The sequence below is a fragment of the Leptodactylus fuscus genome, unplaced genomic scaffold (assembly GCF_031893055.1).
Source record: "Leptodactylus fuscus isolate aLepFus1 unplaced genomic scaffold, aLepFus1.hap2 HAP2_SCAFFOLD_104, whole genome shotgun sequence".
In the NCBI taxonomy this organism is placed as follows: Eukaryota; Metazoa; Chordata; class Amphibia; order Anura; family Leptodactylidae; genus Leptodactylus; species Leptodactylus fuscus.
Genome location: NW_027439858.1, coordinates 67,604 through 93,607, shown reverse-complemented (window position 1 = coordinate 93,607; position 26,004 = coordinate 67,604). Strand labels below are relative to the sequence as shown.

Genomic DNA, 26,004 nt, shown 5'->3' with positions numbered 1-26,004 from the left:
ACGCTGCAGAAAGTTTGTCCCTCCGGCTCGCTGTAGCTCACCGTTCCTATAGTCGGCGTGTTTCTTGTCAGGGCCTGGATTGAGCCCCGGTGTCTTTCCTTTCGGTCTCGGTACTAGCGCTGAGGTGAGGCCTAGTCGTGTGGCGGGGAGAGGGTACGGGGAAGATGTAAGGAGAGCTGGGGGGCAGCACTGGCAGGAGGAGAAGGATGGGGGAGGGGGGTCATCGATGTACTGGTTACTGGGCACAAGCATCGGGCCAGCAGTCCTCGGATGTCATTGTAATTCCCGCTGCTGAACTGCTGTCCCGAAAGCTGCTGCTGAACTGCGCTGCTGCTGGCCCGATAACGGAATAGTACCCCAGCCTGTATATATCATGTCTGAGAGGTAGTCACAGCCCCTCCCCCTGTATATATCATGTCTGAGAAGTTGTCACAGCCCCACCCCCTGTTACTGACAACCAGCTGTATATACCATGCCTGAGAGGTAGTCACAGCCCCTCCCCCTGTATATATCATGTCTGAGAAGTTGTCACAGCCCCACCCCCTGTTACGATGCAGTGGTGTCCTCCGGGGGGCGCTCTACACTCAGACAGGCGACTCCTCCACACTTTGGTTATAAAATACTTGGTTTGGATCTTTTATTGGAGTTTATACACTAGAAAAGTAATAAATACGGTATAAAGCAAATAATTGAGGCACTTTAACCCCGCGCAGGCAGCGGCCCACAGCCCGGGGGGACTTAAAAGGCACAGGCACCCCCGGCCCAGCAGCTTCACAGCCTTACATAGGTATAAGATAAGCTTGGTACAGGAGGCCCCTCCCCCGCTCCGGGTGGGAGGAGACTAGAAGAACACTGCTAATATGGAGGAACAATAATACTTCATAATATTGGCGGTGGCGTCGCCCGTACCGTCCGCCCTACGTCATACATGTGCGTGTATACTAATAGTGTCGGAGGGCTGACACGTACCGTATTACAGGAGGAGGCGGCGGCGTCACCACGGACGCCATTTCCTCAGGATTCTAGCTTTGGTCATCCAGTAGAAGGCGGCGAGCATTAGCGGCGTGAAGTGGACGCCGTCGGCCTCTGCGCTCCTCTACCAGATGACTGAAATGTATTAGTGTTATCGACAACTCCGCCCCCACATCACATGACATCCACAAAGAATTCGCTGGGGTTGCCCATGGCCATGTGGAAGGACTGGCGGCTAGCTGTCAGCTCAGGAGGCACGGACGCCAGGTCTCGCACTAGAGGTGGAGCGCCAGGAGGAACAGAAGAGGATGGAGGACATGATGACTGCGGTGGCAGAGGCGGCGGCATCATCATTAGCATCATGGGGTTGTAGGAGAGCGGGACTCCAGGCGCAGGATACGAGTGCACTGAGGGCGGGTGGTGAGAGCGGCTGGAGGCGGAGCGTTCACTGGGGGGGCCGGCTTCCCCGCTTCTCCTCAGGCTGCTACGGGTGGAGTACTCAGACTCGCTGCCAGAGCCGGACTTGGAGTCTCCTCCTCCACCTGCGGAGCGATCCTCCTTCTGGACTCCACGACCACCATCACTACGGGTAGAGCCGCTGCTCCTACTCCCTGTGGAGAGAAGAGCAGAGGATTGTGGGTAAGACTTCTCCAAGAGCCTGAAGAGCAGCCCTGGTAGCCACGGTGCCACTCACCTTCACTGTGCTGGCTCCCGGCACTGCCTAGGCCATAACTGTAGGAGGACAGCTCGTGGTAGGCGGGTGGTTGGGCACTGTATGGGTGGGGGGCTGGATACTGGTAAGAGAAGGTGGGGAGCAGAGGCCACGGTGACGCCCCAGGAAGAGGCAGAGGAGCCAGGGTGTCCTGGTCAGAAGCTCCACTCGATCCATCATTGTCATTGAGGGACAGATTGGCCATATCTGCAACAGAGCAAGAGGACAGCACCATGAGTAGAGCGCCCCCGCAGGCGGCACCACCCCCACCATCACACAGTGGACACTCACAGTTCTCGCAGCTGCTCAGGTCACCGAAGATGTAGTAACACTGCTCCGAGAAGGTGATCTTATTAACCGTGTGACGGATGAATCCCGCCTTCAGCAAATTACTAGCAAATTTACGAGCCTCGCGCCGGTCCTGGAAGCCTTCCACATGGTGATACAACCAATCCACCACGTCCGAACCTAAGCAAAAACAGAAGACACTGCTTACCAGAGGTGACGGAGCCACGGGAGCCCCACCGGCCCTCCATCGTGTGGACACTCACCTAGGAAAGCGTTGGGGATCGTGATCTTCAACCACATGCGATCTCGAACTTCAAGGCCGGATTCTGGTGAGGCCATGACCTTGACCACGGAGGCCAAATCTGTATGTATGGAGAGACTGAAGAGAGACACTGGAGGGAGCGCATGAGAGACTGCAAAAAGAGAGACCGTTAGTGGGTAGGACGGGTACTGACACACACAAGAGCTATGTAGCGGCCACACTTACGCTCAGTCTCAGTCACGGATGTGCTGGAGGTCATACTACTCATGGACGCACTGCCTGGGTACACGGGGAAGGAGCCGCTCATAGCCGCAGAGTGAGACACCCAAGCTGCAGGGTCAATCGGCTGAATGGGCTCATCTACAAAGAGACCAACCATCATATAACAGAGTGACGGACTAATGGAGGAGGAACAGACTACGACAACAAGGACTGGGGGAGAGGGAGGAAGAGACTACGACAACAAGGAGGGGGGGAGAGAGGAGGAACAGACTACAACAACAAGGAGGGGGGGAGAGAGGAAGAGACTACAACAACAAGGAGGGGGGAGAGAGGAAGAACAGACTACGACAACAAGGAGGGGGGGGAGAGAGGAAGAGACTACGACAACAAGGAGGGGGGGGAGAGAGGAAGAGACTACGACAACAAGGAGGGGGGGGAGAGAGGAAGAGACTACGACAACAAGGAGGGGGTGAGGGAGGAAGAGACTACGACAACAAGGAGAGGGTGAGAGAGGAAGAGACTACGACAACAAGGACGGGGGTGAGAGAGGAGAACAGACTACGACAACACCGAGGGGGTGAGAGGAAGAGACTACGACAACAAGGACGGGGGTGAGAGAGGAGAACAGACTACGACAACAAGGAGGGGGGGGAGAGAGGAGAACAGACTACGACAACACCGAGGGGGTGAGAGGAACAGACTACGACAACAAGGAGGGGGGGAGAGAGGAGGAACAGACTACAACAACAAGGAGGGGGGGAGAGAGGAAGAAACTACGACAACAAGGACGGGGGTGAGAGAGGAGAACAGACTACGACAACACCGAGGGGGTGAGAGAGGAGGAACAGACTACAACAACAAGGACGGGGGTGAGAGAGGAAGAGACTACGACAACAAGGAGAGGGTGAGAGAGGAAGAGACTACGACAACAAGGACGGGGGTGAGAGAGGAGAACAGACTACGACAACAAGGAGGGGGGGGAGAGAGGAAGAGACTACGACAACAAGGAGGGGGGTGAGAGGAACAGACTACGACAACAAGGATGGGGGGAGAGAGGAAGAGACTACGGCAACAAGGAGGGGGTGAGAGAGGAGGAACAGACTACAACAACAAGGACGGGGGGGAGAGGAAGAGACTACGACAACAAGGAGGGGGGGAGAGAGGAAGAGACTACGGCAACAAGGAGGGGGTGAGAGAGGAGGAACAGACTACAACAACAAGGACGGGGGTGAGAGAGGAGAACAGACTACGACAACAAGGAGGGGGGGGAGAGAGGAAGAGACTACGACAACAAGGATGGGGGGAGAGAGGAAGAGACTACGACAACAAGGATGGGGGGAGAGAGGAAGAGACTACGACAACAAGGAGAGGGTGAGAGAGGAGGAACAGACTACAACAACAAGGACGGGGGTGAGAGAGGAGAACAGACTACGACAACAAGGATGGGGGGAGAGAGGAAGAGACTACGACAACAAGGAGGGGGGGAGAGAGGAACAGACTACGACAACAAGGATGGGGGGAGAGAGGAAGAGACTACGACAACAAGGAGGGGGGGAGAGAGGAACAGACTACGACAACACCGAGGGGGTGAGAGAGGAGGAACAGACTACGACAACAAGGAGAGGGTGAGAGAGGAAGAGACTACGACAACAAGGAGGGGGTGAGGGAGGAAGAGACTACGACAACAAGGAGGGGGGGGGGAGGAACAGACTACGACAACAAGGAGGGGGGTGAGAGGAACAGACTACGACAACAAGGAGGGGGTGAGAGAGGAAGAGACTATGACAACAAGGAGAGGGTGAGAGAGGAGGAACAGACTACGACAACAAGGAGGGGGTGAGAGAGGAGGAGACTATGACAACAAGGAGGGGGTGAGAGGAAGAACAGACTACGACAACAAGGAGGGGGGGGAGAGAGGAAGAACAGACTACGACAACAAGGATGGGGGTGAGAGGAACAGACTACGACAACAAGGAGGGGGTGAGAGGAAGAACAGACTACGACAACAAGGAGGGGGGGGAGAGAGGAAGAACAGACTACGACAACAAGGATGGGGGTGAGAGGAACAGACTACGACAACAAGGAGGGGGGGAGAGAGGAACAGACTACGACAACAAGGAGGGGGGTGAGAGGAAGAGACTACGACAACAAGAAGGGGGGGAGAGAGGAACAGACTACGACAACAAGGAGGGGGGGAGAGAGGAACAGACTACGACAACAAGGAGGGGGGTGAGAGGAAGAGACTACGACAACAAGAAGGGGGGGAGAGAGGAACAGACTACGACAACAAGGAGGGGGGGAGAGAGGAACAGACTACGACAACAAGGAGGGGGGTGAGAGGAAGAGACTACGACAACAAGGAGGGGGGGAGAGGAAGAACAGACTACGACAACAAGGAGGGGGGGAGAGAGGAGGAACAGACTACGACAACAAGGAGGGAGGTGAGAGAGGAAGAGACTACGACAACAAGGAGGGGGGTGAGAGAGGAGGAACAGACTACGACAACAAGGAGGGGGGTGAGAGAGGAAGAGACTACGACAACAAGGAGGGGGGGGAGAGGAAGAGACTACGACAACAACGAGGGGGGGAGAGAGGAACAGACTACGACAACAAGGAGGGGGGTGAGAGGAAGAGACTACGACAACAAGGAGGGGGGTGAGAGAGGAAGAGACTACGACAACAAGGAGGGGGGGAGAGAGGAAGAGACTACGACAACAAGGAGGGGGGGAGAGAGGAACAGACTACGACAACAAGGAGGGGGGGAGAGAGGAGGAACAGACTACGACAACAAGGAGGGGGTTGAGAGAGGAAGAGACTACGACAACAAGGAGGGGGGTGAGAGAGGAGGAACAGACTACGACAACAAGGAGGGGGGGAGAGAGGAGGAACAGACTACGACAACAAGGAGGGGGTTGAGAGAGGAAGAGACTACGACAACAAGGAGGGGGTTGAGAGAGGAAGAGACTACGACAACAAGGAGGGGGGTGAGAGAGGAAGAGACTACGACAACAAGGAGGGGGGTGAGAGGAGGAAGAGACTACGACAACAAGGAGGGGGGTGAGAGGAAGAGACTATGACAACAAGGAGGGGGGTGAGAGGAAGAGACTACGACAACAAGGAGGGGGGTGAGAGGAAGAGACTACGACAACAAGGAGGGGGGTGAGAGAGGAAGAGACTACGACAACAAGGAGGGGGGTGAGAGGAAGAGACTACGACAACAAGGAGGGGGGTGAGAGGAAGAGACTACGACAACAAGGAGGGGGGTGAGAGGAAGAGACTACGACAACAAGGAGGGGGGTGAGAGAGGAACAGTCTACGACAACAAGGAGGGGGGTGAGAAAGGAAGAGACTATGACAACAAGGAGGGGGGTGAGAGGAAGAGACTACGACAACAAGGAGGGGGGGAGAGAGGAGGAAGAGACTACGACAACAAGGAGGGGGGGAGAGAGGAAGAGACTACGACAACAAGGAGGGGGGGGAGAGAGGAAGAGACTACGACAACAAGGAGGGGGGTGAGAGGAAGAGACTACGACAACAAGGAGGGGGGTGAGAGAGGAAGAGACTACGACAACAAGGAGGGGGGTGAGAGAGGAAGAGACTACGACAACAAGGAGGGGGGGAGAGAGGAAGAGACTACGACAACAAGGAGGGGGGTGAGAGAGGAAGAGACTACGACAACAAGGAGGGGGGGAGAGAGGAAGAGACTACGACAACAAGGAGGGGGGTGAGAGGAAGAGACTACGACAATAAGGAGGGGGGGTGAGAGAGGAAGAGACTACGACAATAAGGGAGACAATAATGAGGGGGCCCCGATAGGAGGAGAAAGAGCTGAGGGGGGGGGGGAGGACAAAAGAACTAAAGAGGGAGGAGCAGACCAGTGAGTTGAGGGAAAAAAATGAAAACAAGGGGAAGCCAAGATTGGGGGGGGGGGGGGGCACTTACTGCGCGGCAGGGTGAAGTACCCCTGGGGAGACGGATCCCAGCACTTCGCCACAGTCAGCACAATCGGCCTGAGAGACAGGAAATGACTTCAGAAATAAATCCGGCGATGAGGAGGCTCCGCCCCTGCCCCCCACATATTGCTGTGTACCCCGCTCACCCAGGCTTGTGGACGATGTCTCGCAGGACTCGCACCGCGTCATCGTTACTCATGTTCTCAAAGTTTATATCATTCACCTACAAAATAAACAGGACTCAGCACCAAAGAACAAAGTGACGAAAGAGCAGCGAGGAGGAGGAGGAGACTCACCTGCAGCAGCATATCCCCAGGCTCAATCCTGCCATCAGCCGCCACCGCTCCCCCCTTCATTATGGATCCAATGTAGATCCCTCCATCACCGCGCTCGTTACTCTGCCCCACAATGGAGATGCCAAGGAAATTGTACTTCTCTGGAGACACAAAACCAACACTGAATAGGAAGCCCGGCACTGCCAGGAGGAGGAGGAGAACAATACAGAGGGGGGCCCGGCACTGCCAGGAGGAGGAGGAGAACAATACAGAGTGGGGCCCGGCACTGCCAGGAGGAGGAGGAGAACAATACAGAGTGGGGCCCGGCACTGCCAGGAGGAGGAGGAGAACAATACAGAGGGGGGCCCGGCACTGCCAGGAGGAGGAGGAGAACAATACAGAGGGGGGCCCGGCACTGCCAGGAGGAGGAGGAGAAGAACAATACAGAGGGGGGCCCGGCACTGCCAGGAGGAGGAGGAGAACAATACAGAGGGGGGCCCGGCACTGCCAGGAGGAGGAGGAGAACAATACAGAGGGGGGCCCGGCACTGCCAGGAGGAGGAGGAGGAGAACAATACAGAGGGGGGGCCCGGCACTGCCAGGAGGAGGAGGAGGAGAACAATACAGAGGGGGGCCCGGCACTGCCAGGAGGAGGAGGAGGAGAACAATACAGAGGGGGGCCCGGCACTGCCAGGAGGAGGAGGAGAACAATACAGAGGGGGGCCCGGCACTGCCAGGAGGAGGAGGAGGAGAACAATACAGAGGGGGGCCCGGCACTGCCAGGAGGAGGAGGAGGAGAACAATACAGAGGGGGGCCCGGCACTGCCAGGAGGAGGAGGAGAACAATACAGAGGGGGGCCCGGCACTGCCAGGAGGAGGAGGAGAACAATACAGAGGGGGGCCCAGCACTGCCAGGAGGAGGAGGAGAACAATACAGAGGGGGGCCCAGCACTACCAGGAGGAGGAGAACAATACAGAGGGGGGGCCCGGCACTGCCAGGAGGAGAACAATACAGAGGGGGGCCCGGCACTGTCATGAGGAGGAGAACAATACAGAGGGGGGCCCAGCACAACCAGGAGGAGGAGGAGAACAATACAGAGGGGGCCCGACACTGCCAGGAGGAGGAGGAGAACAATACAGAGGGGGGCCCAGCACTGCCAGGAGGAGGAGGAGAACAATACAGAGGGGGGGCCCGGCACTGCCAGGAGGAGAACAATACAGAGGGGGGCCCGGCACTGTCAGGAGGAGGAGGAGAACAATACAGAGGGGGGCCCGGCACTGCCAGGAGGAGAACAATACAGAGGGGGGCCCGGCACTGCCAGGAGGAGAAGGAGAACAATACAGAGGGGGGCCCGGCACTGCCAGGAGAACAATACAGAGGGTGGCCCGGCACTGCCAGGAGGAGGAGGAGAACAATACAGAGGGGGGCCCGGCACTGCCAGGAGGAGGAGGAGGACAATACAGAGGGGGGCCCGACACTGCCAGGAGGAGGAGGAGAACAATACAGAGGGGGGGCCCGGCACTGCCAGGAGGAGAACAATACAGAGGGGGGCCCGGCACTGCCAGGAGGAGGAGGAGAACAATACAGAGGGGGGCCCGGCACTGCCAGGAGGAGAAGGAGAACAATACAGAGTGGGGCCCGGCACTGCCAGGAGGAGGAGGAGAACAATACAGAGGGGGGGCCCGGCACTGCCAGGAGGAGGAGGAGGACAATACAGAGGGGGCCCGACACTGCCAGGAGGAGGAGGAGAACAATACAGAGGGGGGCCCGGCACTGCCAGGAGGAGGAGGAGAACAATACAGAGGGGGGCCCGGCACTGCCAGGAGGAGGAGAACAATACAGAGGGGGCCCGGCACTGCCAGGAGGAGGAGAACAATACAGAGGGGGCCCCGACACTGCCAGGAGGAGGACAATACAGAGGGGGCCCGACACTGCCAGGAGGAGGAGGAGAACAATACAGAGGGGGGCCCGGCACTGCCAGGAGGAGGAGAACAATACAGAGGGGGGCCCGGCACTGCCAGGAGGAGGAGAACAATACAGAGGGGGCCCAACACTGCCAGGAGGAGGAGGAGAACAATACAGAGGGGGCCCGGCACTGCCAGGAGGAGGAGGAGGAGAACAATACAGAGTGGGGCCCGGCACTGCCAGGAGGAGGAGAACAATACAGAGGGGGGAACAATACAGAGGGGGGCCCGGCACTGCCAGGAGGAGAACAATACAGAGGGGGGCCCGGCACTGCCAGGAGGAGAAGGAGAACAATACAGAGGGGGGCCCGGCACTGCCAGGAGGAGAACAATACAGAGGGGGCCCGGCACTGCCAGGAGGAGGAGGAGAACAATACAGAGGGGGGCCCGGCACTGCCAGGAGGAGAACAATACAGAGGGGGCCCGGCACTGCCAGGAGGAGGAGGAGAACAATACAGAGGGGGGCCCGGCACTGCCAGGAGGAGGAGGAGAACAATACAGAGGGGGGCCCAGGACTATGAAGAGGATCTTCCAGATGATACATGACACACAACACTCACCCATGTTTAACGTGACGGTGATGATGTTCAGGGACATGGTGGAGTCTGTGACGCTGCTGAGTGATGATGCCTAAAAGACACAGGACAGCAGCTATAGGGACATGGGGGCAGGGGGCACCTACAAAACTCTACCCTCTACTCACCCTCTCCATGCGAGGAGGACGCTGCTTACGCCTCCGGCGGTGACGTTTCAGAAGGCGAGATGCACTGCTCTGCTCTGTAGAGCTACTAAACCTAAACATGGAGAGGAACAGCAGAATCACCAACCATAGTACAATCGCTCCCTATATATATATATAGTACAAGCCGCTCCATATATATATATATATATATATATATATATATATATATATATATATATATATATATATATATATATATATATATAGTACAGCCGCTCCCTATATATGTATAGTACAATCGCTCCCTATATGTATAGTACAGCCGCTCCCTATATATATATATATATAATGTATAGTACAATCACTCCCGATCCCCTACACAGAAGACTGCACGGACATGTACAATATATACTATCAGAACGCAGTGCACACCAGCTGTACAGACAGGAACGTAATGTGAGGACGTACCCCAAATGTGGAGGGTCCTGTAAAAGTCTTCATACTCCTGTATACACTAATATAATAGTGTATACTAGGTGTATATACATGGGCAGTAGGGTGTATATCAGTACTAGGTGTATATACATGGGCAGTAGGGTGTATATTAGTACTAAGGGCTAGTTCACACGTGGGCAAAGGGGAGTTTTTTGACAGCGGATTTCCCTTTACAATGGAGCCCTATGTGAACAGATTGAAAAAAGAAGCGACATGACCTTTCTTGCAATAGAAGTGAATGGGAGGCAAAAACAGCGCGTTTTTTTTTCCGCGCAGCTTTTTGCAAAAATAAGCGACGCGGTTTTTTCAGCCCATTCACTTTATGGAAGGGGAAAACAGCCTGGCTTTTTTTTGGAAGCGGTTTTTTTCAGGACCAAAATAAGCCAGGAGGTTTTTACGTGTGAACTAGCCCTAAGTGTATATACAGGGCAGTATATCAGTACTAGGTATATATACAGGGCAGTATATCAGTACTAGGTGTATATACAGGGCAGTATATCAGTACTAGGTGTATATACAGGGCAGTATATCAGTACTAAGTGTATATACAGGGCAGTATATCAGTACTAGGTGCATATACAGGGCAGTATATCAGTACTAGGTATATATACAGGGCAGTATATCAGTACTAGGTGTATATACAGAGCAGTATATCAGTACTAGGTGCATATACAGGGCAGTATATCAGTACTAGGTATATATACAGGGCAGTATATCAGTACTAGGTGTATATACAGGGCAGTATATCAGTACTAGGTGTATATACAGGGCAGTATATCAGTACTAGGTGTATATACAGGGCAGTATATCAGTACTAGGTGTATATACAGGGCAGTATATCAGTACTAGGTGCATATACAGGGCAGTATATCAGTACTAGGTATATATACAGGGCAGTATATCAGTACTAGGTGTATATACAGGGCAGTATATCAGTACTAGGTGTATATACAGGGCAGTATATCAGTACTAGGTGTATATACAGGGCAGTATATCAGTACTAGGTGTATATACAGGGCAGTATATCAGTACTAGGTGTATATACGGAGCAGTATATCAGTACTAGGTGTATATACAGGGCAGTATATCAGTACTAGGTGTATATACAGGGCAGTATATTAGTACTAGGTGTATATACAGGGCGGTATATCAGTACTAGGTGTATATACAGGGCGGTATATCAGTACTAGGTGTATATACAGGGCGGTATATCAGTACTAGGTATATATACAGGGCGGTATATCAGTACTAGGTGTATATAGAGGGCAGTATATCAGTACTAGGTATATATACAGGGCAGTATATCAGTACTAGGTGTATATACAGTGCAGTATATCAGTACTAGGTGTATATACAGAGCAGTATATCAGTACTAGGTATATATACAGGGCAGTATATCAGTAATAGGTGTATATACAGGGCGGTATATCAGTACTAGGTATATATACAGGGCGGTATATCAGTACTAGGTGTATATAGAGGGCAGTATATCAGTACTAGGTATATATACAGGGCAGTATATCAGTACTAGGTGTATATACAGTGCAGTATATCAGTACTAGGTGTATATACGGAGCAGTATATCAGTACTAGGTGTATATACAGGGCAGTATATCAGTACTAGGTGTATATACAGGGCAGTATATTAGTACTAGGTGTATATACAGGGCGGTATATCAGTACTAGGTGTATATACAGGGCGGTATATCAGTACTAGGTGTATATACAGGGCGGTATATCAGTACTAGGTATATATACAGGGCGGTATATCAGTACTAGGTGTATATACAGGGCAGTATATCAGTACTAGGTGTATATACAGGGCAGTATATCAGTACTAGGTATATATACAGGGCAGTATATCAGTACTAGGTGTATATACAGTGCAGTATATCAATACTAGGTGTATATACAGGGCAGTATATTAGTACTAGGTGTATATACAGGGCAGTATATCAGTACTAGGTGTATATACAGGGCAGTATATCAGTACTAGGTGTATATACAGGGCAGTATATCAGTACTAGGTGTATATACAGGGCAGTATATCAGTACTAGGTGTATATACAGGGCGGTATATCAGTACTAGGTGTATATACAGGGCGGTATATCAGTACTAGGTGTATATACAGGGCGGTATATCAGTACTAGGTGTATATACAGGGCAGTATATCAGTACTAGGTGTATATACAGGGCAGTATATCAGTACTAGGTGTATATACAGAGCAGTATATCAGTACTAGGTATATATACAGGGCAGTATATCAGTACTAGGTGTATATACAGGGCAGTATATCAGTACTAGGTGTATATACAGGGCAGTATATCAGTACTAGGTGTATATACAGGGCAGTATATCTGTACTAGGTGTATATACAGAGCAGTATATCAGTACTAGGTATATATACAGGGCAGTATATCAGTACTAGGTGTATATAGAGGGCAGTATATAAGTACTAGGTGTATATACAGGGCAGTATATCAGTACTAGGTATATATACAGGGCAGTATATCAGTACTAGGTGTATATACAGGGCAGTATATCAGTACTAGGTGTATATACAGGGCAGTATATCAGTACTAGGTGTATATACAGAGCAGTATATCAGTACTAAGTGTATATACAGGGCAGTATATCAGTACTAGGTATATATACAGGGCAGTATATCAGTAATAGGTATATATACAGGGCAGTATATCAGTACTAGGTGTATATACAGGGCAGTATATCAGTACTAGGTGTATATACAGGGCAGTATATCAGTACTAAGTGTATATACAGGGCAGTATATCAGTACTAGGTATATATACAGGGCAGTATATCAGTACTAGGTGTATATACAGGGCAGTATATCAGTACTAGGTGTATATACAGAGCAGTATATCAGTACTAGGTATATATACAGGGCAGTATATCAGTACTAGGTGTATATACAGGGCAGTATATCAGTACTAGGTGTATATACAGGGCAGTATATCAGTACTAGGTATATATACAGGGCAGTATATCAGTACTAGGTGTATATACAGGGCGGTATATCAGTACTAGGTATATATACAGGGCAGTATATCAGTACTAGGTATATATACAGGGCAGTATATCAGTACTAGGTGTATATACAGGGCAGTATATCAGTACTAGGTGTATATACAGGGCAGTATATCAGTACTAGGTGTATATACGGAGCAGTGCATGCTGGGATTACGGCCGTTACCTGCTCATGGCGTCGTCCTCTTCGGAGTCGCAGATACTGGTCTCGATCTCGCTGGTCAGGAGGGTGGAGGATGATTCGTAGCCGGACAGGTGACGGTCACTGCGGCCATTCACAGCCCGGCCACCGGCTGCAACATAAGCAACAGTGATGAGAAGATGGACGCAGCCACTGGAGACCCCCGCAGGGCCCCCCACCTCCCCTCCACTGGAAGCCTCAATACTCCACCCCCTCCGGCCCCTCACTGACCAGGGTCTCCGCTCTCTCTCCTCCGCGGACGCTCTCGCCGTACAGACACCACAGATTCGGTCTCGGTCTCCTGGTCCAGGTTCTCGGCGCTGTCGGACACCAGTGGACTGAAACATGAGAAAGGATCACATCATATACAAGCGCCACATATATAACATGGGGGGGGGGGGCAGCGTATACTCACTGGAAGGAGGGTGGGCGAGAGTCCCCAATACCACTGGTCCTCTCTGCGGGGGGCGGGGGCAGCGGAGGAGGCAGTGGGGAGGGCTCCGGTCTGACATCAGGAGGGGGTGGAGCCTGTTCAGGGGGCGTGTTCTCTGCAGACACCAGCTGTTGTGGTTACACAAGTGTTAATGAGAAGGTAACAATGAGATTGGGGGCAATATGTGGGGGGCAGTTGTACCCAAGACTCACCCAGGACACCACACGGCCATTGAAACAAGGTAACTTAGCGTTGTCGTCTGAAATCTCCTCCTTCACCACCCTGCAGGGAAGACACAACATCATCAGGAGGGGTCCGGGGGGGCATATAGAGCGTTTGCCAAAAGTATCGCCCCCTGCAGTCCTGTCAGATAATCCTCGCTGTCCCCAGATAATGATTACACAGCACAGACTCTTATATAGTATATAAGTGACACAGGGTATATACAGTATAAGTATCGCCCCCTGCAGTCCTGTCAGATAATCCTCGCTGTCCCCAGATAATGATTACACAGCACAGACTCTTATATAGTATATAAGTGACACAGGGTATATACAGTATAAGTATCGCCCCCTGCAGTCCTGTCAGATAATCCTCGCTGTCCCCCAGATAATGATTACACAGCACAGACTCTTATATAGTATATAAGTGACACAGGGTATATACAGTATAAGTATCGCCCCCTGCAGTCCTGTCAGATAATCCTCGCTGTCCCCAGATAATGATTACACAGCACAGACTCTTATATAGTATATAAGTGACACAGGGTATATACAGTATAAGTATCGCCCCCTGCAGTCCTGTCAGATAATCCTCGCTGTCCCCAGATAATGATTACACAGCACAGACTCTTATATAGTATATAAGTGACACAGGGTATATACAGTATAAGTATCGCCCCCCTGCAGTCCTGTCAGATAATCCTCAGTGTCCCCCAGATAATGATTACACAGCACAGACTCTTATATAGTATATAAGTGACACAGGGTATATACAGTATAAGTATCGCCCCCCTGCAGTCCTGTCAGATAATCCTCAGTGTCCCCCAGATAATGATTACACAGCACAGACTCTTATATAGTATATAAGTGACACAGGGTATATACAGTATAAGTATCGCCCCCTGCAGTCCTGTCAGATAATCCTCGGTGTCTCCAGATAATGATTACACAGCACAGACTCTTATATAGTATATAAGTGACACAGGGTATATACAGTATAAGTATCGCCCCCTGCAGTCCTGTCAGATAATCCTCGCTGTCCCCCAGATAATGATTACACAGCACAGACTCTTATATAGTATATAAGTGACACAGGGTATATACAGTATAAGTATCGCCCCCTGCAGTCCTGTCAGATAATCCTCGGTGTCCCCCAGATAATGATTACACAGCACAGACTCTTTTATAGTATATAAGTGACACAGGGTATATACAGTATAAGTATCGCCCCCTGCAGTCCTGTCAGATAATCCTCGCTGTCCCCAGATAATGATTACACAGCACAGACTCTTATATAGTATATAAGTGACACAGGGTATATACAGTATAAGTATTGTCCCCTGCAGTCCTGTCAGATAATCCTCGCTGTCTCCCAGATAATGATTACACAGCACAGGCTCTTATATAGTATATAAGTGACACAGGGTATATACAGTATAAGTATCGACCCCTGCAGTCCTGTCAGATAATCCTCGCTGTCCCCCAGATAATGATTACACAGCACAGACTCTTATATAGTATATAAGTGACACAGGGTATATACAGTATAAGTATCGCCCCCTGCAGTCCTGTCAGATAATCCTCGCTGTCTCCCAGATAATGATTACACAGCACAAACTCTTTGGTAATATCTTCAGTTATTTTGTTTGCAATGAAAAAAACACAAGAGAGAATGAAAAAAAAGTCACATCATTGATCATTTTACACAAAACTCCAGAACTGGTGCGGACAGAAGTATTGGCGCCCTCAGCCTAATACTTGGTCGCACAACCTTTAGACACAATTACTGCGCACAACCGCTTCCGCTAACCAGCAATGAGTTTCTTACAAGGCTCTGCTGGAATCTTAGACCCTTCTTCTTTGGCAAACTGCTCGCGGTCCCCCCTGAGATGTGAAGGGGCCTTCTCCAAACTGCCACCAAGAGATCTCTCCCCCTCCCCCACAGGTGTTCTATGGGATTCAGGGCTGGACTCATTGCTGCCACTTTACAAGTCTCCAGGGCTTTCTCTCACCACCATTTTCTAGTGCTGACCTGAAGTGTGTTTTGGGTCCTTGTCCTGCTGGAAGAGCCCTGACCTCTGAGAGGGGAGACCCCGCTTTCTCACACTGGGCCCTACATGATGCTGCACAATGTGTTGGTCGTCTTCAGACTTCATAATGCCATGCACACAATCAAGCAGTCCAGTGCCAGAGGCAGCAAAGCAACCCCAAACCATCAGGGACCTCCGCCATGTCTGACTGTAGGGGGCGTCTTCTTCTCTTTTTTCCTGTAATCTCTATGTTGAGGCCTTCTCCTACTTTTGTCTCCTCTGACCAGAGAACATTCTTCCAGAACGGTTTTGGCTTTCTCAGGTAAGTTTTGGCAAACTCCAGCCTGGCTTCTGTCTGTGGGTAAGAAGTGGGGTCTTCCTGGGTCTCCTACCATACAGTCCCTTCTCATTCAGACGCTGACGCTGGATAGTACGGGGTGACACTGTTGTACCCTCGGACTGCAGGGCAGCTTGGACTTGTTTGGATGTTAGTCGAGGTTCTTTATCCGCCATCCGCACAATCTTGCGGTGAAATCTCTGGTCAATGTTTCTTCTCCGTCCACATCTAGGGAGGTTAGCCACAGGGCCATGGGCTTTACACTTCTGGATGACACTGCGCACGGTAGACACAGGAACATTCAGGGCTTTGGAGATGGATTTGTAGCCTTGAGATTGCTCAGGCTTCCTCACAATTTTGCTTCTCAAGTCCTCAGACAGTTCTTTGGTCTTCTTTCTTTTCTCCATGCTCAATGTGGTCACACAAGGACACAGGACAGAGGTGGAGTCAACTTTAATCCATTTCAACTGGCTGCAAGTGTGATTTAGTTATTGCCACCACCTGTTAGGTGCCTCAGGTAAGTAACAGGTGCTGGTAATTACACAAATTACAGAAGCATCACATGATTTCTCAAACAGTGCCAATACTTTTGTCCACCCCCTTTTTATGTTTGCTGTGGAATTATATCCAATTTGGCTTTTTGACAATTCTTTTTGTGGTTTTCCATTGAAGACAAATTAAATGAAGATAATACCAAAGAATTTGTGACTGCAATCATTATCTGGAAGAACACGAGGATTATCTGACAGAACTGCGGGGGGCGATACTTATACTGTATATACCCTGTGTCACTTATATACTATATAAGAGTCTGTGCTGTGTAATCATTATCTGGAAGAACACGGGGATTATCTGACAGGACTGCAGGGGGCGATACTTATACTGTATATACCCTGTGTCACTTATATACTATATAAGGGGTTGTGCTGTGTAATCATTATCTGGGGGACAGCGAGGATTATCTGACAGAACTGCAGGGGGCCAATACTTTTGGTCAACACTGTAGGGGATGCCAGGGGGGGAGAGGCATATAGGGGAAGTGGGGGGGGGGGGGACATACAGGAGATGATGATGATGGGGGGGACATACAGGGGATGATGATGATGATGATGATGGGGGGACATACAGGGGATGATGATGATGATGGGGGGACATACAGGGGATGATGATGATGATGGGGGGACATACAGGGGATGATGAATATTGGGGGGACATACAGGGGATGATGATGATGATGGGGGGGACATACAGGGGATGATGATGATGATGGGGGGACATACAGGGGAAGATGAATATTGGGGGGACATACAGGGGATGATGATGATGATGGGGGGGGACATACAGGGGATGATGATGATGATGGGGGGACATACAGGGGATGATGATGATGGGGGGACATACAGGGGATGATGATGATGGGGGGGACATACAGGGGATGATGATGATGGGGGGACATACAGGGGATGATGATGATGGGGGGACATACAGGGGATGATGATGATGGGGGGACATACAGGGGATGATGATGATGGGGGGGACATACAGGGGATGATGATGAGTATTGGGGGGACATACAGGGGATGATGATGGGGGGACATACAGGGGATGATGATGGGGGACATACAGGGGATGATGATGGGGGACATACAGGGGATGATGATGATGGGGGGACATACAGGGGATGATGATGATGGGGGGACATACAGGGGATGATGATGAGGGGACATACAGAGGATGATGATGGGGGGACATACAGGGGATGATGAATATTGGGGGACATACAGGGGATGATGATGATGGGGGGACATACAGGGGATGATGATGATGGGGGGACATACAGGGGATGATGATGGGGGGACATACAGGGGATGATGATGATGATGGGGGACATACAGGGGATGATGATGATGGGGGGACACAGGGGATGATGATGATGGGGGGGACACAGGGGATGATGATGATGGGGGGACACACAGGGGATGATGATGATGGGGGGACACACAGGGGATGATGATGATGGGGGGGACATACAGGGGATGATGATGATGGGGGGACACAGGGGATGATGATGATGGGGGGACACACAGGGGATGATGATGATGGGGGGACATACAGGGGATGATGATGATGGGGGGACATACAGGGGATGATGATGATGGGGGGGGGGACATACAGGGGATGATGATGATGGGGGGGGGGACATACAGGGGATGATGATGATGATGGGGGGACATACAGGGGATGATGATGATGGGGGACATACAGGGGATGATGATGATGGGGGGACACAGGGGATGATGATGATGGGGGGACACACAGGGGATGATGATGATGGGGGGACACACAGGGGATGATGATGATGGGGGGACACACAGGGGATGATGATGATGGGGGGACACACAGGGGATGATGATGATGGGGGGACACACAGGGGATGATGATGATGGGGGGGACACACAGGGGATGATGATGATGGGGGGACACACAGGGGATGATGATGATGGGGGGACACACAGGGGATGATGATGATGGGGGGACACACAGGGGATGATGATGATGGGGGGACACACAGGGGATGATGATGATGGGGGGGACACACAGGGGATGATGATGATGGGGGGGACACACAGGGGATGATGATGATGATGGGGGGGACACACAGGGGATGATGATGATGATGGGGGGGACATACAGGGGATGATGATGATGGGGGGACATACAGGGGATGATGATGATGGGGGGACATACAGGGGATGATGATGATGGGGGGGACATACAGGGGATGATAATGATGGGGGGGACATACAGGGGATGATGATGATGGGGGGACATACAGGGGATGATGATGATGGGGGGACATACAGGGGATGATGATGATGGGGGGACATACAGGGGATGATGATGATGATGATGGGGGGGACATACAGGGGATGATGATGAGTATTGGGGGGGACATACAGGGGATGATGATGAGTATTGGGGGGGACATACAGGGGATGATGATGATGATGGGGGGGACATACAGGGGATGATGATGATGGGGGGACATACAGGGGATGATGATGATGGGGGGACATACAGGGGATGATGATGATGGGGGGACATACAGGGGATGATGATGATGGGGGGGACATACAGGGGATGATAATGATGGGGGGGACATACAGGGGATGATGATGATGGGGGGACATACAGGGGATGATGATGATGGGGGGGACATACAGGGGATGATGATGATGGGGGGACATACAGGGGATGATGATGATGATGATGGGGGGGACATACAGGGGATGATGATGATGGGGGGGACATACAGGGGATGATGATGATGGGGGGGACATACAGGGGATGATGATGATGATGGGGGGGACATACAGGGGATGATGATGATGATGGGGGGGACATACAGGGGATGATGATGATGGGGGGACATACAGGGGATGATGATGATGGGGGGACATACAGGGGATGATGAGTATTGGGGGGACATACAGGGGATGATGATGGGGGGACATACAGGGGATGATGATGATGATGGGGGACATACAGGGGATTATGAGTATTGGGGGGACATACAGGGGATGATGATGATGGGGGGGACATACAGGGGATGATGATGATGGGGGGACATACAGGGGATGATGATGATGGGGGGGGACATACAGGGGATGATGATGATGATGGGGGGACATACAGGGGATGATGATGATGATGGGGGGACATACAGGGGATGATGATGATGATGGGGGGACATACAGGGGATGATGATGATGATGGGGGGACATACAGGGGATGATGATGATGATGGGGGGACATACAGGGGATAATGATGATGATGGGGGGGACATACAGGGGATGATGAGTATTGGGGGGACATACAGGGGATGATGATGATGATGGGGGGACATACAGGGGATGATGAGTATTGGGGGGACATACAGGGGATGATGAGTATTGGGGGGACATACAGGGGATGATGAGTATTGGGGGGACATACAGGGGATGATGAGTATTGGGGGGACATACAGGGGATGATGATGATGGGGGGGACATACAGGGGATGATGATGGGGGGACATACAGGGGATGATGATGATGGGGGGGACATACAGGGGATGATGATGGGGGGGACATACAGGGGATGATGATGGGGGGACATACAGGGGATGATGATGATGGGGGGGACATACAGGGATTATGATGATGAATATTGGGGGGACATACAGGGGATGATGATGATGGGGGAACATACAGGGGATGATGATGATGGGGGGACATACAGGGGATGATGATGATGGGGGGGACATACAGGGGATGATGATGGGGGGGACATACAGGGGATTATGATGATGGGGGGGGACATACAGGGGATGATGATGATGGGGGGGACATACAGGGGATGATGATGATGGGGGGACATACAGGGGATGATGATGATGATGGGGGGGACATACAGGGGATGATGATGATGGGGGGACATACAGGGGATGATGATGATGATGATGGGGGGACATACAGGGGATGATGATGATGGGGGGGGACATACAGGGGATGATGATGATGGGGGGGACATACAGGGGATGATGAGTATTGGGGGGACATACAGGGGATGATGATGATGATGGGGGGGACATACAGAGGATGATGATGATGGGGGGACATACAGGGGATGATGATGATGATGATGGGGGGACATACAGGGGATGATGATGATGATGGGGGGACATACAGGGGATGATGATGATGATGGGGGGGACATACAGGGGATGATGATGATGGGGGGGACATACAGGGGATGATGATGATGGGGGGACATACAGGGGATGATGATGATGATGATGGGGGGGGACATACAGGGGATGATGATGAGTATTGGGGGGACATACAGGGGATGATGATGATGGGGGGGACATACAGGGGATGATGAGTATTGGGGGGACATACAGGGGATGATGATGATGATGATGGGGGAGACATACAGGGGATGATGATGATGGGGGGGACATACAGGGGATGATGAGTATTGGGGGGACATACAGGGGATGATGATGATGATGATGGGGGAGACATACAGGGGATGATGATGATGGGGGGGACATACAGGGGATGATGATGATGGGGGGGACATACAGGGGATGATGATGATGGGGGGGACATACAGGGGATGATGATGATGATGATGGGGGGACATACAGGGGATGATGATGATGGGGGGGACATACAGGGGATGATGATGATGATGATGGGGGGACATACAGGGGATGATGATGATGGGGGGGACATACAGGGGATGATGATGATGATGATGGGGGGACATACAGGGGATGATGATGATGGGGGGACATACAGGGGATGATGAGTATTGGGGGGACATACAGGGGATGATGATGATGATGGGGGAGACATACAGGGGATGATGATGATGGGGGGGACATACAGGGGATGATGATGATGGGGGGACATACAGGGGATGATGATGATGATGGGGGGACATACAGGGGATGATGATGATGGGGGGACATACAGGGGATGATGAGTATTGGGGGGACATACAGGGGATGATGATGGGGGGGACATACAGGGGATGATGATGATGATGGGGGGGACATACAGGGGATGATGATGATGATGGGGGGACATACAGGGGATGATGATGATGGGGGGACATACAGGGGATGATGATGGGGGGGACATACAGGGGATGATGATGATGATGGGGGGGACATACAGGGGATGATGATGATGATGGGGGACATACAGGGGATGATGATGGGGGGACATACAGGGGATGATCAGTATTGGGGGGGACATACAGGGGATGATGATGATGGGGGGGACATACAGGGGATGATGATGATGGGGGGACATACAGGGGATGATGATGATGGGGGGACATACAGGGGATGATGATGATGGGGGGACATACAGGGGATGATCAGTATTGGGGGGGACATACAGGGGATGATGATGATGATGATGGGGGGACATACAGGGGATGATGATGATGATGATGGGGGGACATACAGGGGATGATGATGATGATGGGGGGACATACAGGGGATGATGATGATGATGGGGGGACATACAGGGGATGATGATGATGATGGGGGGACATACAGGGGATGATGATGATGATGGGGGGACATACAGGGGATGATGATGATGATGGGGGACATACAGGGGATGATGATGATGGGGGGACATACAGGGGATGATGATGATGATGGGGGGACATACAGGGGATGATGATGATGGGGGGACATACAGGGGATGATGATGATGGGGGGACATACAGGGGATGATGATGATGGGGGGACATACAGGGGATGATGATGATGATGGGGGGACATACAGGGGATGATGATGATGATGGGGGGACATACAGGGGATGATGATGATGATGGGGGGACATACAGGGGATGATGATGATGGGGGGGACATACAGGGGATGATGATGATGATGGGGGGACATACAGGGGATGATGATGATGATGGGGGGACATACAGGGGATGATGATGATGATGGGGGGGACATACAGGGGATGATGATGATGATGGAGGGACATACAGGGGATGATGATGATGATGGGGGGACATACAGGGGATGATGATGATGATGGGGGGACATACAGGGGATGATGATGATGGGGGGACATACAGGGGATGATGAGTATTGGGGGGACATACAGGGGATGATGATGATGATGGGGGACATACAGGGGATGATGATGATGATGATGGGGGGACATACAGGGGATGATGATGAGTATTGGGGGACATACAGGGGATGATGATGAATATTGGGGGGACATACAGGGGATGATGATGATGGGGGGACATACAGGGGATGATGATGATGATGATGGGGGGGACATACAGGGATGATGATGATGATGAGGGGGAACATACAGGGGATGATGATGATGATGGAGGGACATACAGGGGATGATGATGATGATGGGGGGACATACAGGGGATGATGATGATGATGGGGGGACATACAGGGGATGATGATGATGGGGGGGGACATACAGGGGATGATGATGATGATGATGGGGGGACATACAGGGGATTAGGTAAATGATGATGATGATGGGGGGACATACAGGGGATGATGATGAGTATTGGGGGGACATACAGGGGATGATGATGATGGGGGACATACAGGGGATGATGATGATGATGATGGGGGGGGACATACAGGGGATGATGATGATGATGATGGGGGAACATACAGGGGATGATGATGATGAGTATTGGGGGACATACAGGGGATGATGATGAATATTGGGGGACATACAGGGGATGATGATGATGATGATGATGGGGGGACATACAGGGGATGATGATGATGAGTATTGGGGGGACATACAGGGGATGATGATGATGGGGGGACATACAGGGATGATGATGATGGGGGGACATACAGGGGATGATGATGAATATTGGGGGGACATACAGGGGATAATGATGATGATGGGGGGACATACAGGGGATGATGATGAATATTGGGGGGGACATACAGGGGATGATGATGATGATGATGGGGGGACATACAGGGGATGATGATGAGTATTGGGGGGACATACAGGGGATGATGATGATGATGGGGGGACATACAGGGGATGATGATGATGGGGAACATACAGGGGATGATGATGATGGGGGGGACATACAGGGGATGATGATGATGGGGGGGACATACAGGGGATGATGATGATGGGGGGGACATACAGGGGATGATGATGATGGGGGGACATACAGGGGATGATGATGATGGGGGGGACATACAGGGGATGATGATGATGGGGGGGACATACAGGGATGATGATGATGATGGGGGGGACATACAGGGGATGATGATGATGATGGGGACATACAGGGGATGATGATGATGGGGGGACATACAGGGGATGATGATGATGGGGGGACATACAGGGGATAATGATGGGGGGGGACATACAGGGGATGATGATGATGGGGGGGACATACAGGGGATGATGATGATGGGGGGACATACAGGGGATGATGATGGGGGGGGGACATACAGGGGATGATGATGGGGGGGGACATACAGGGGATGATGATGATGGGGGGACATACAGGGGATGATGATGATGGGGGGACATACAGGGGATGATGATGAGTATTGCGGGGACATACAGGGGATGATGATGATGAATATTGGGGGGACATACAGGGGATGATGATGATGATGGGGGGGACATACAGGGGATGATGATGATGATGGGGGGACATACAGGGGATGATGATGGGGGGGGACATACAGGGGATGATGATGATGAATATTGGGGGGACATACAGGGATGATGATGATGATGGGGGGGACATACAGAGGATGATGATGATGGGGGGGACATACAGGGGATGATGATGATGGGGGGACATACAGGGGATGATGATGGGGGGGACATACAGGGGATGATGATGATGGGGGGACATACAGGGGATGATGAGTATTGGGGGGACATACAGGGGATGATGATGATGAGTATTGGGGGGACATACAGGGGATGATGATGATGATGGGGGGGGGGACATACAGGGGATGATGATGATGATGGGGGGACATACAGGGGATGATGATGATGATGGGGGGACATACAGGGGATGATGATGATGGGGGGACATACAGGGGATGATGATGATGATGGGGGGACATACAGGGGATGATGATGATGGGGGGACATACAGGGGATGATGATGATGAGTATTGGGGGGACATACAGGGGATGATGATGAGTATTGGGGGGACATACAGGGGATGATGATGATGAGTATTGGGGGGACATACAGGGGATGATGATGATGAGTATTGGGGGGACATACAGGGGATGATGATGATGAGTATTGGGGGGACATACAGGGGATGATGATGATGGGGGGACATACAGGGGATGATGATGATGGGGGGACATATGGGGGTAATAGTGAAGGTGATATTTGGGGGGGTCAGGGCAGATTACTTGTCGCCATCCCGCCGGATCACTTACCCGAAGTCTTGGTCCATGGCCTTGAAGAAATACTTAGCATGGCCCCGGCCCAGCGCCGCCTTGAAGTCCCGTAGTCGGATGTCGGAGGCCGGCACAGGCACCTTCACCAGGTAGGGGGTCTCCTCCTCATCCAGGTGGTAAATCACCTTGGTCTCCCCCATGCTGAGGCCTAGCGGAGCCCGGAGCCGCGGCCTCGATTACTACAGACACCGCCGCGTCCCGGGGAGGAGCGTCTGACGTCACCGCGTACACGCCGTAAAGCGAGAGACCACGCCGACAGCCCGCCCACTACCCTCAAGCCACGCCCAAATCAGGAAAATCTCAACTAGCCCCGCCCACTGCTAAATATAAACAACGAGGAACTCCGCCCATTATATCACTAACCACACCTACTGAGCGAAACACGCTCCGCCCACTAACCACACCTACCTCAAATACAGATTTAAAGGGGTCCTGCCATTACAATTCTCATTTATCTAGACAAGACATCGGAGTCGCCTTTACAAAGTCTATTGGTCTCTCAGACTCTAACATTTAGGCGTGGTCTCCGCCGCACCGTTCGGTTTTTACCGGTATGCTAATTATTTCTCTCGCAGTGATGGCAGCGTCCCCCAGCGCTGGAAATGCAATGGAAGCGTCCCCACCGCTGCTCGAATACCGGCCACGGCGCCGCCTCTGTCTTCTGCTGGGTCCTCTCCTTCCTTCTTCTTCTTACTTCAGCTTCACGTTGGACGCCTGCGCACTTGGATCTGCCAGTGGGACACTAATAGAGCTGACTGCGCACACCCACGGCCATAGTGCAGACGACGCAATTGTGCGCATGTGCAGTACCATCCTCAAAGCCTTCGCCGAACAAAGCGTACTGCGCAGGCGAAGAAAGACAAAGAAGGAAGGGGAGGATCCAGCAGAAGATA

The 26,004-nt window shown here is 51.8% G+C and overlaps 1 protein-coding gene across 1 annotated transcript; it reads right to left on the bottom strand.

The window, feature by feature from the left end:
* Positions 1–630: 630 nt before the first annotated feature.
* On the bottom strand, positions 631–25,334 carry DVL2 (dishevelled segment polarity protein 2). Its single transcript, XM_075261292.1, has 15 exons — positions 25,091–25,334; positions 13,702–13,771; positions 13,472–13,617; positions 13,288–13,394; positions 13,042–13,168; positions 9,352–9,442; positions 9,209–9,278; positions 6,706–6,845; positions 6,556–6,632; positions 6,399–6,466; positions 2,460–2,594; positions 2,236–2,385; positions 1,976–2,152; positions 1,667–1,891; positions 631–1,583 (listed from the first exon to the last, which is right to left on the bottom strand). Exons 1-15 carry the CDS (start codon positions 25,249–25,251, stop codon positions 1,147–1,149), a joined length of 2,181 nt encoding a protein of 726 aa, XP_075117393.1. The 5' UTR covers positions 25,252–25,334; the 3' UTR covers positions 631–1,146.
* Between the last annotated feature and the right edge of the window lie 670 nt (positions 25,335–26,004).